The sequence below is a fragment of the Pan troglodytes genome, chromosome 10, assembly GCF_028858775.2.
Source record: "Pan troglodytes isolate AG18354 chromosome 10, NHGRI_mPanTro3-v2.0_pri, whole genome shotgun sequence".
Classification (NCBI taxonomy): Eukaryota; Metazoa; Chordata; class Mammalia; order Primates; family Hominidae; genus Pan; species Pan troglodytes.
This window is the reverse complement of record NC_072408.2, coordinates 67,171,861-67,184,560: the sequence shown is the minus strand read 5'-3', so window position 1 is coordinate 67,184,560 and position 12,700 is coordinate 67,171,861. Positions and strand designations below refer to the sequence as shown.

General features: G+C 36.5%; 1 protein-coding gene across 20 annotated transcripts in view; it reads left to right on the top strand.

Moving 5' to 3' along the window:
• Positions 1 to 12,700, top strand: part of CCDC91 (coiled-coil domain containing 91) — a 355,144-nt gene that overhangs the window by 164,862 nt on the left and 177,582 nt on the right. For all 20 annotated transcript variants that reach the window (XM_016923731.4, XM_016923726.4, XM_016923727.4 and 17 more), the window contains one exon: positions 3,863 to 3,940. In XM_016923731.4, coding sequence (XP_016779220.3) covers positions 3,863 to 3,940 — 78 coding nt within the window. The remainder of the gene's footprint in view (positions 1 to 3,862; positions 3,941 to 12,700) is intronic.

The following is a 12,700-nucleotide window of genomic DNA, read 5'->3' as shown; positions in this document are numbered from 1 at the left end:
GATGTCCTTTTTTCCTCACTTTAATAAGTGCCATAGTGTTGTGGAGTACTAGCACTACCTCTTCCAATATAGTGGGGGCACACAGGAATGAACAATAAATGTAATACATAGTGATAGGTGCTATGAGAAAAAGCATGATTAGTGGATATTGATCAGTGGTGTACTATTTTATATAAGTGGTCAGGAAAAGTCTCTCTAGTAAGATAATTTTTGAGCATGATGTAGAGGAAGTGAACATGCAATATCTGGGGTAAATAGCATTTGAAGCACAGCAGCAAATAGCAAGTATAGCAAGTGTAATTAATAGCACACCAATACTTTTTTTTTCTTTTTGAGACAGAGTCTTGCTCTGTTGCCCAGGCTGGAGTGCAGTGGCGTGATCTCGGCTCACCGCAACCTCCGCCTCCCGGGTTCAAGTGATTCTCCTTCCTCAGCCTCCCGAGTAGCTGGGACTACAGGCTTCCACCACCACGCCCAGCTAATTTTTGTATTTTTAGTAGAGACAGGGTTTCACTATGTTGGCTAGGCTGGTCTCGAACTCCTGACATTGTGATCTGCCCGCCTCAGCCTCCCAAAGTGCTGGGATTACAGGTGTGAGCCACAGCACCCAGCCTACACACCAATACTTTTTAATAACTAATGTCATTATTCAGAGCCATCGATATTGAATGATTACACTATAATTATTCAGAGCCATCAATATTGAATGATTACACTATAATTGAAATGATATACATTTATTTTCAATTTGTAATGAATTAGGCCAAATAATATATTCTTCTTTAGTTTCACTTAAGGCATCTAGGGTAGTGTGCTTTGCTTTAGGCTAATTAACTCTAATTTTTAAAGATTGTCGAACTTTTTTGGTAGTCTCTTCAATTTTTAAATTAGTAATAGGTATTGTCAAGAAAGAAAGAAAATATTTAATCAGATAAGTTTAAAAAATCCTGATTTTAGTAAAGGTAAACAGATTACTTATGAGTTTGTCAGAGGTTTTAATATGTGAATATATGTTGTTAATTTCCACAATTTGTTTGACCATGGTAGCCTATTTTATATTAGCTTTTCTATTTTGTAAAGCAGTCTCTGGGTAACACTAGTGTATCTGACTGCATATATCCCCAGGGTAGGATATATGCATCCCAAGAACTGCCTATTATGATCCACTAGGTTATAAACATAAAATGGCAGAATATTTCTATTTACTTTTTAAAATCTTGAGCAATGAGAATAAAAGCTATGCTAATATTTAGTATATGGGTTGGTGCTTTTGCCTTACCTAGGTCCTTACATGAAGCAGTAATATACTATTTTTGAAATAACTTGACATGAATGGGAGTTCCAAAGTGATGAGTTTTAGTGATGTCCTCATTTGTTTGCTTGTTTATAGTGTAGTATATTACAGGAATTTTCTTAAACAGGTAAATGGATGTAGTTATTATTACCTAGTTTTAACTAAAGGAGCTCCCACAAAAATGGGAAACTATCTTAAAGTAGATCGTTGCCATGAAACATGGATTTATAATCCTACTAACAAAAATCTGTGTTTTTGACAATTGCTGTTGATTCTTTATGATTAGGTAGTTGAATAAATTGTGATTTAGCTGTAATATGACAAGATAAAGGGCTTACCAGAAAAAAGAATAAGATGTTGATAATGAAATGGAACCTGTTTAATCAGTAAGGTATAATAAATAAGGGGAATTGATGAAAAAGGAAGTGGTAGCAGTAAATGGACAAGAACTATCAGCATTCTCTTTTATCCTAAATATAGTTGCAGCTTAATTTTCTCTCAGAGCTCCTTTAAGTGACAGTGAGTTATCCTTTGCAGTCATTCACGGTGGGTCACAGGCTGGCAGAGGCAGTGCCAGTTGCAGCACGTGTCTTCTGCTGTCATCTTAGGCAGTGACACCCAGCAAGCCAATGTCAGAAGGGGAGTGTGTGGAAGATTGTATAGGAAGTTTATGTGGTTCATCACTACAACCAACCTGGCATTGGTATAATAAATCCCACTTGATTGAGATGTATTCTTTATGTCACTAGGTTTAATTTGCTATTATTTTCTTTGGGATTTTAGTTTTTGTATTTATAAAGGAGATTTAACTCATAATTTTCTTTTCTTCTAAACAACTCTGCAGATTTTAGTATAAGGGGTATGTTGTCCAAATAAAATATGGTAGGGAGTATTCCTTATTTTCACATTCTCTGGAAGAGTTTGTGGAAGATATCTGCTAATTTTTTCTTAAATATTTCTTAAAATTCACCTATTAAGCTTTCTGTGTGTACAGATTCCATGTGTCTGGAGAATTTTTTGTGTATGTGTTTGTTTTTTTAGTTAATACAGGTGCAGTTTCTTTAACATATATAGGACTATTCAAATTTTGTAATTCTTTAGTTTTGGTAAATTGTGTTTTTTATTTTAGTAGTTTTAAAATTTTATGTAAAATGTTATATTTATTGATATATTTTGTAATATCTTCTCATTTTTAGAAATATTTATAGATTATATAATGTCCCACATTCGTGCCTGATGTTGGAAGTTTTGTGGGTTTTTCCACTTCATTATTTATCATCTTTTTTTATTTTTTAATTTTTATTATTTTATTTTATTTTATTATTATTATACTTGAAGTTTTAGGGTACATGTGCACAATGTGCAGGTTAGTTACATATGTATACATGTGCCATGCTGGTGTGCTGCACCCATTAACTCGTCATTTAGCATTAGGTATATCTCCTAAAGCTCTCTCTCCCCACTCCCCCCACCCCACAACAGTCCCCAGAGTGTGATGTTCCCCTTCCTGTGTCCATGTGTTCTCATTGTTCAGTTCCCACCTATGAGTGAGAATGTGCGGTGATTTATCATCTTACTACTTGTTTCACTTTTTTCTCGTCTTTTTTCTCTTTTTGCTTTCTTTGGCTTCCTCTGTCCTATATGTCTTTTAAAAGATTTTAAAAAATATTTTCCATCATATTAAATATTCCTTTTGCTGTAGTCTTTATTTTTTTTCACTGTCTTTTGGTTTCCTAATTCTGTTTCCGGCTCTCTTTCATCTGATTATGTCATCTATTGAGTTATTAATAGTACATATTTCATAGATCTAGAATTTCTATTTTATGGATTCCAGTTCTCTGGTGAAAATCTCTATCCTATCTGTTTTCTCCATTTCCCTTCTGTTTTTTGGATGTGTTAGGAACTCTTACATACATTTAAAAAACTCTGTGATAACTAGCATCGAAACCACCTATGGACCTATCTCTGGAACTATTTCTTTTGTCTTATCTGTTTTCTGTGTTTGTGGGGGCGGGGGCGGGAGGGGGTGTTTCTTTTTGTTTTTTCTGTTGTCATTTCTGATAATTTTGTTTTGGAAGCTGGACATCATATGTGAAAAACTGGAAAGACTGTAGGATGTTAACGGTGTCCAAAGAGACTTCATCCTCTCCTGTCCTAGGTAGGTAGAATTGGGGTCTAATCATATTCCAGTGGTTCTCAAACTTTGGGATGTATTAGAAATATAGAGGCCAAGGCTTGTTGCAGTGACGCAGGGTTTCCCATCTCTTGATCCATGTCAAGAATTGGCAGATGCCCCAAGGGAAAGTACCTTTGCCTTGTGTTATCTCACCTCTCAACATGGTTTTCCTTTTTCTCTTGTTTCCCTTTAATTCCTCATTGCCTCAGTGTTCTCCAATGCTTTTAAGCAAAGCTATATATATATATATGTTTTCTCTTTGTTTCCAGCTGTAGCATTGATGTGCCACAAACCACTGAATCATTCGTGGAAGCAGCAAAAGTCTATGGTTTTATTATTTTGAAAACAAAACAGAAGAAAAACTCATGGTTTTAATTTCTTTTTTCTTTCAGGAAAAACATAAACAAGAATTGGAAGACATGAGGAAAGCTGGTCACGAAGCCCTCAGCATTATTGTGGATGAATATAAGGTAGAGGTTTGAGAGTGTTTACTTTTTTAAACCTTGGATAACTTTAGTAAAAAATGTACACATGTAGGTATGTGCAAACATATACAAATTATATGTGTAGTCTTATTTTGCTATAGAATTTCTTTCCATTCAGCAACAAATATCCATTGAAAGCATACTCAGTGGATTACAAAGGTAATATTAGACACTGTTCTGAATTTGAGAAAGTTTGAGAATATTTGAGAATATAGTATCAGCAGGTAAAGAAATTCAAGTACAAAATAATATAGAATTAGTTGCTAGATTATCTTTTTTGTCTCTGCTGTGGTTCCTCTGACAGGAAAACAATTAAGGCATGAAATATATCAGAAAAAATATTATACCTTTTTGCTTTTCTTTTCTTAAATAAATTAGATAGATTTGGGTACACTTTAGCAATAACAGAAATTATCATGTCAGTATCATAGATATACAGTAAAATATTAATATTTAAAATTATTTTAAAAATTATTCGATTCTGTGCCTGCATAAGCTGAAATATTTAAAGCACATTGAGCATTTAATGTCAAATTTTTATTTCCCTTTAAACTTCATGTTAGATCTTTTTTCTTTTACAAGTAATTAAGGATGAATATGTTTTTATTGAAATAAAATTCAAACAATTCTCCCTAGAAGTAACCAGTATTGGCAGTTCCATTGTATATTCTTCTAAGAGATTTTTCCATCTACTTTTATATACTTACATGCTCATAACATGCTATATAGTTTTGAATTGATTTAAATAAATGTTTTCTTACTAAATTTACTCTTTCTTGCTGTATTTACTCACTGACTTGGAGATATTTTCATGTCAGTACATATAAGCTTTTCCTATTTTTGTTACTCTTCTTTAGTTTTCACAGTATAAATATGCCATAATTTGTTTAACCATACATGTTTACATAGGCATTTTGTTTTTCATTGTTCATTATAATAATAAATATAAAAAATTATCCCTATTACAGTTAGAATATAGAAATTTTTGTGTTGTTGATTAAACTTCCTCACTAGACTTGTTAGAAGTTAATGTCATTTTAGTTGATAATTTAGTGTCAAAAGCTTCCGTAAATCATTTGGGCCGGGCATGGTGGCTCACGCCTGTAACCCCAGCACTTCGGGAGGCCGAGGCGGGTGGATCACAGGAGATCGAGACCATCCTGGCTAACACGGTGAAACCCCTTCTCTATTAATAATACAAAAAATTAGCCAGGCATGGTGGCGGGTGCCTGTCGTCCCAGCTATTCGGGAGGCTGAGGCAGGAGAATGGCATGAACCCGGGAGGCTGAGCTTGCAGTGAGCCGAGATTGCGCCACTGCACTCTAGCCTGGGCAACAGAGCAAGGCTCCATCTGAAAAAAAAAAGAAAAAAGAAAAAAGAAAAATCATTTGGATAAAAGTAGGAAAAAAAGTAGATCCAGAATTAAGTGAAAAGTGTTTTTTTTTTTTTCTTCACCTAGGGTATTAAAATAGTCTACTAGATATGTCTTAGGACATGAAAGGCCATTTTTGTGACCATACCCAATATAGTAGTTGATGCTCATTGTTAAAAAGGTCATTAAAAAATGTCCGATTTTGGCGGAGCATGGTGGTTCACATCTGCAATCCCAACACTTTGGGAGGCCGAAGTGGGCGGATCACCTGAGGTCGGGGGTTCCAGACCAGCCCGGCCAACATGGTGAAACCCCGTTTCTACTAAAAATATAAAAATTAGCTGGGCCTGGTGGTGCACACCTGTAATCCCAGCTACTTGGGGGAGGCTGAGGCAGGAGAATTGCTTGAATCTGGGAGGCGGAGGTTGCAGTGAGCCGAGATTGCACCATTGCACTCCTGCCTGGGTGACAGAGTGAGACTCCATCTCAAAAAAAAACAAAAACAAAAAACAAAGTCTGATTTTTATAGCAATGATAATTGGCCCTTTTATAATGTTTTTAATATTTTTTCTGTTAATATAAACCAGTTTTACAGTTATTGAGTTGAGGAAAAGTCCTATATTATTATAGTATTGATTTTGTCAACTTATTTTATCCCTAATGCTGAGGGTGGGAAGAATTAACATACAATTGGCCTAATATATTTGCAGATTCCATAACCATGGATGAGAAATGTTTGGGGAAGAAAAGCAATAAAAATAACAGTACAACGGTAAAAAGTAACACAAATTACTTGCTATCTAGAAAAAGAGAAGCATACGGTAAAATAATTATCACATGAACTTCTCATGCATGAATGTAGGATCAGGAAGAAAATCATTCCACTTCTTGTTCTGTAATGTACCACAAACCATCAACACATTATGATTTTTTCTATATGAATTATTTTACCTTTTTTCCATATTATTATGAAAGCTGATTCTCAGCATATTTTAGAACACCTTCGTTGCAAAATTTTACATGATATCCAATATATCTGATAATATTTCTCCTCAGAGTACTATAATATTATTGTACAAGATGTGGAATTCAACAAGTCATATGATTAATCAATATGCAATGAATTTTCACTGATTTAAAAGTATTTATATCCTTTGACTATAAACCGACTGTGAGCTATGAAATAAAAAATTAAATATAACTTCGTAGGCAATTTGATTGAATTCCTAATCCATTTTAGCAAGTCATCTATAACATCTGAAAATTTTACATTTCTCTTTAACTGAGTGCTAAGTAATGTAAAATATGTAAAATGAGTAGCTCTTAACCAAATTTCTTCAAAATGCCATTTGTAAATACTAGAATAGTTTTCACTTATGATTTTAACCTCCTTAGTTACCAGTATTGAAATTTATACCAATAAATACGTTTGCAGCGAAGAAAATATTGTGGAGTTAGAACCAAAAAATGATTTAAAAACATCAAAAGCAACCTGTTTAGAAAAACAGCTAAGCACACTCACAATAACAAGAAAAGTAATTTTTCATTAATATTTTTAAAGTCGTATTTTACTGTAGTATATGAAAATTTGATAGATGATTTGTTAATTATTAGGTATTTCAAAAGGAAACCAAAATATCTCTAGTTATCTATTGTTAACAAAAGTTGTGTGAACATTCTCTTTGCATTTATTGATTTCTTAATTCAACAAAGATTATTGATTATCTTCTTTATACCAGGGATTATTGTAAATACAGCAGTGAGCAAAATATTCCAATCCTTGTTTCAGTGGGATGTAATTCCACATCTACATTCCATGACTACATATAATATTTAGGAAGGAAGGAACTTAAAGTCATAGCATTCCTTGACATTTCAGTTTTCAGGGCTTCACACTTTTACCTCTCCCTCCCCTGTAAGTGTTTACTCAAATATGCAACTGGAATAGAAAAATCTGTTACTGTCTCACCACCAGTCCTGGCTCCTGGGGATCTTACGTCTTTCTAGTTATCCTGGACTAGATGTAATCAATCACTTTTTTCCTGTCCCTGTTGAGCTGAAATATTGTTGAGGAGTTTGAAAAAATACTCCTTAGAAAAGAAAGTGGAAAATACCAAGTAAAGTAAAACAAAAATGGCAAAAGCCTAAAATGTAATGCATAGGAAGATAACTTATGTTTGTATAAACTTCTGCTTTCAGAAATATGAAGACATAACTTTTTATATTTTTCCTACTTAGTACAGATTAAAAAAAAACTGGATATTTTATATAAAATATAGTCCCTGAAATAAGTCCCTGAAAGTAAGACAGAAACAGGCAGACTAGCTAGGAACCATGACACCCAAGTAACTACATAGTAGTGGGTTCCCTGGATTTTCTTTTTACCCTTTTTGTCCCACTAAAGTACTGGAGAAGTGAGTAACCCAGAAATAGCAATGGGCATATAGAAACAAACCTCACGAAAAGCCTACTTTCTCTAACCAAAAGCCTCCACCTAGTAAGACAGAAAACTATTAGATAATACCCATTCTACTTCCACCAAGTACCATAGGAAGAAATGGCAGTGAAGGCTTGTTAGAGAGAGAACTTAGATTTTCACTTTTATCAGCTTATAAATGAGGAACTCTTCTATCTCCTCACTGGGGTGGTGTTAATGAAGGTGAGGCAGGGAACTAGGACTTTAATTCATGCTGGGCAATAAGCCCCCTTCCTACGAGTGTCGGGATAGGCCATCTAGGAAACTAGACTTCTGCCCTAAGCTGGCGTTGATGAGGTATTCTTCCCTTACTGTGTTGGGAAGGTATCAAGGGATATCTAATGGGAATCAAGACTGTCATTTCTGCTTGGTAGTAATGAGGCCACTCCTCTGTGGTTTCAGTGGATGGTTTGTGGGGAACAATAATGTGGTACCCTTACTCCTCACAGCCGGACTGGTATCAGTGGAGGCCTGGTGGGAAGCTGAACTCCCAGCCATATCCAGAAATAACAAGGAGATCCTTGTTCCCTGTATGCTGAGTGCTAGTAGAGGCTGAGTTGGGTACTTAGACTTCCACCCTACCTGGAGGTTTTCATTTTTCTCGGCTGGAGTGGTGTCCTGTCAGAAGAAATCTCCTGAAACATGATTTCAAACGTCTAGATTTCAATTAAAAAATACTTATATAATACTTATATCAGGAACCAAGCATATTTTGTCTTGAATGAAAACCAAAAAGGACAACAGATGCTGAACTGAGCAGATTCCAGTTTTAGAATTATTTGTCAAGAATTTTAAGTATCTGACAAGGATTTTAAATCATTAATTACAAAAATGTTTTAACAAGTGATTATGAACATTCTTGAAACCAATGTGAAAACAGAAAATACCAGCAAGTGTCAGCAAAGTAATAGACTGTATGAAGAAGAACCAACTGGCAATTTTAGAAGTAGAAATACAATAACCAAAATTAAAAACTCAGAGATGGGCTCAATAATGGAATGGAGAAATAAGGAAAGAATCAGTAAATTTGAAAAAAATAGAAATTACCCAATTCGAACAGTATAGAGAAAACAAACTGAAAACAAATGAATAGGGGTTTAGGAATTTGTGGGATTATGATGAAAGACCTAAAATTTATGTTATCCCATCCTGGAAGGAGTGAAGAAAGAAGGCAAAACTTAAAAACATTCAAAGTAAGATTAGCTCACAATTTCCCAAATTTGGCAAAAGATAATACTGCATATTTCAGAAGCCAAATGAACTGCAAATATGATAAAGACAAAAACAAACAAAATGCATGTCAGCACCCACTATAATGGTTAATTTATGCATCAGCTTGACTGGGCAATGGTTTCTAGATATTTGAGCAAATTTTATTTGAATGTTTTTGTGAGGATTTTTTTTTTAAATTCAGATAAGATTAACATTTACATCTGTGAACTTTGAATATGGCAAATTTCCCTCCATAATGTAGGTGGGCAACATCCAATCATTTGAAGGCCTTAACAGAACAAAAACTGACCTTCCCTGAACAGGAAAGGATTCTGCCAATAGACTGCCTTTGGGTGCAAGCTGCAACATTAGTTCCTTTCTGGGTCTCCAGCCTGTCAGCCTTGTTTGCAGATTTTGAACTTGATAGCCTGCATAATCACATGACCCAATCCCTTAGAGGAAGTTTTTCTGTGTATTTGTACATATATGGATTTATTTCTCTGGAGACCTTAATACACACATAGCTAAACTTCCCTCAACCAAAAATTGAAAATCTTTAAAGCAGCCAGAGAAAAATGACATTTTACCTACAGAATAACAGAAATATGATAGATGTTTCATCAGAAACTATGGAGGTCAGAGGAAATGGAACAAGTGCTGAAAAAAGAACTTTTAACCACAAATTTCATATCCAACCCATATTTTTCCTTTAATTCTTTTGTTATTGAATAACTTATTTTTGGTGACTTTAATTCTTTTAAAATTACTGAGGCTTATTTTATGGCCTAGCCTCTGATCTATCCTGTGCACTTGAGTAAATGTATATCCTGCTATTGTTAGATGGACTGTACTCCAGATATCTATGGGGTAGATGGTTTATAGTGTTGCTTAGGCTTTCTCTATGCAGTTGATAATCTGCCTAATTTTTCTAGCCTTTATTTAATGTGGGGTGGTGAAATCTCTAAATATTATTGTTGAATTGTTTATGTCGCTTTTAATTCTGTCAGTTTTTACTTCATGCATTTTTTGGATATTTTGTTAGTTACATATCTGTTTTTAGTTGTTACATCTTAATGTTAGTTTGTTTTCATACTGTTATAAAGAACAACTAGAGACTAATTTATAAAGAAAAGAGGTTTAATTGCCTCACAGTTCTGCCTGGCTTACAATCATTGCAGAAGGTGAAGGAGAAGCAAGCACCTTCTTCACAAGGCAGCAGTGGGGAGAGAGAGAAAGAGAGAGAGAGAGAGAGAGATCAGAAGTGCACACTTTTAAACCATCAGATCTTATGAGGACTCACTGACTACCATAAGAACAGCATGCTGGAAGTCTGCCCCCGTGATCCAGTCACCTCCCACCAAGGCCCTCCCCTGACACATGGGAATTACAAATCAAGATGAGATTTCGGTGGGGACACAAAGCCAAATCATGTCATTCTGTCCCTGGCCCTTCCCAAATCTCATGTCCTTCTCACATTTCAAAATACAATTATGCCTTCCAATGTTCTCTAAAATCTTACCTCATTGCAGTATTAACCCAAAGTCCAAGTCCAAAGTCTCATCTGAGACAAGGCATATCACTTTTGCCTATGAGCCTGTAAAATCAAAAACAAGTTAGTTACTTCCAAGATACAGTGGTAGTACAGGCATTGGTAAATGCTCCCATTCAAAATGGAAGAAATTGGCCAAAAAAAAGTAGCTACAGGCCCCATGTGAGTCTGAAACCCAGCAGGGCAGTCATTAAATCTTAAATCTCCAAAATCATCTCCTTTGACTCCATGTCTCACATCCAGGACATTCTGATACAAGAGGTAAGCTGCCAAGGCTTTGAGCAGCTCTCCCCCTGAGGCTCTGTGGGGTACAGCCCTGTGGCTGCTTCCACAGGCTGGCATTGAGTGCCTACAGGTTTTTCAGGCATACAGTGCAAACTCTCAGAGGATCTACCATTCTGGGGTCTCAAAGATGGTGATCCACTTCTCACAGCTCCACTAGGTAGTGCCCCAGTGGAGACTCTGTGTAGGGGATCCAACCCCACATTTTCCTTCTGCACTCCCCTAGTAGAGGTTCTCTGTGAGGGCTCCTCCTCTGTAGCAAACTTCTGCCGCGACATCCAGGCATTTACATACATCCTCTGAAATCTAGGCAAAGGCTCCCAAATCTCAACCCTTGCCTTCTGTGCACCTGCAGTGCCAACACCACATTGAAGCTACCAAGGCTTGGGGCTTACACCCTCTGAGGCAATGGACCGAGCTGTACCTTGGCCCCTTTTAGCCACAGCTAGAGCTGGAGTAGCTGGGACAGTGTGCCATGTCCAGAGACTGCATAGAGCAGTGTGGCCCTGAGACCATCCCACACAACCATTTTTCCCTCCTAGGCCTCTACGGGCTATGGGAGGGGCTGCCATGAAGATCTTTAAAATGCCCTGAAGACATCTTCCCACTGTTTTGGCTATAAACATTCAACTCCTTGTTACATATGCAAATTACTGCAGCCAACTTGAATTTCTCCCCAGAAAATGGGTTTTTATTTTCTATTGCATGTTCAGTCAGTCTGCAAATTTTCCAAACTTTTATATTCTGCTTCCCTTTTAAAAATGAGTTCCAATGTGAGATCATCTCTTTGTGAATGTATGACTGTGCACTTTCAGAAAAAGTTCACTTCTAGAATGCTTTGCTGCTTAGACATTTCTTCTGCCAGATATCCTAAATCATGTCTCTCAAGTTCAGCATTTTACAATTCTCTAGGGCAGGGGCAAAATGCCGTGAGTCTCTTTGTTAAAGGATAGCAAGAATGACATTTGCTCCAGATCCCAATAGGTTTCTCATCCTCCTCTGAGACCACCTCAGCGTGGGCTTCATTGTCCATATCAGTGTCAGCATTTTGGTCAAAACCATTCAACAAGTCTCCAGGAAGTTACAAACTTTCCCACATCTTCCTGTCTTCTTCTGAGCTCTCCAACATGTTTCAACCTTCATCTTTTACCCAGTTCCCAATTTGCTTCCACATTTTTAGGTGTCTTTATAGCAGCTCCCCACTCCCAGTACCAATTTTTTGTATTAGTCAGTTTTCACACTGTTATAAAGAACTACTTGAGACTGGGTAATTTATAAAGATAAGAGATTTAATTGACTCACAGTTCCACATTGCTGGGGAGACCTCAGAAAACTTATAATCGTGGCAGAAGGCAAAGGAGAAGCAAGCACCTTCTTCGCAAGACAGCAGGAGAGAGAGAGAGCGAAGTGGGAAGAGCCACACTTTTAAGCTGTCAGATCTCATGAGAACTCACTCACTATCATGAGAACAGCATGGAGGAAATCGCCTCCATGATCTAATCACTTCCTGCCAGGCCCTTCCCCTGACATGTGGGAATTATAATTCAAGATGAAATTTGGGTGGGGACACAGAGCCAAACCATATCAATCTTCCTGATGGATTCACTCTCTTATCATATTTTTTATCTCTAGTAAGATTTTTTTTTTGGTATAAAGTCTATTTTTTTCTGATATTTAATATAGCCACTCCCATTCTATTTTGGTGGTGGTTTGTATAGCAGGGGTCCCTAACCCCCAGGCTGTGGACCGGTACCATTTGGTGGCCTGTTAGGAACTCGGCTGCACAGCAGGAAGTGTTGGTGGGCAAGCAAGCATTACTGCCTGAGCTCCACCACCTCAGATCAGTGGCATTAT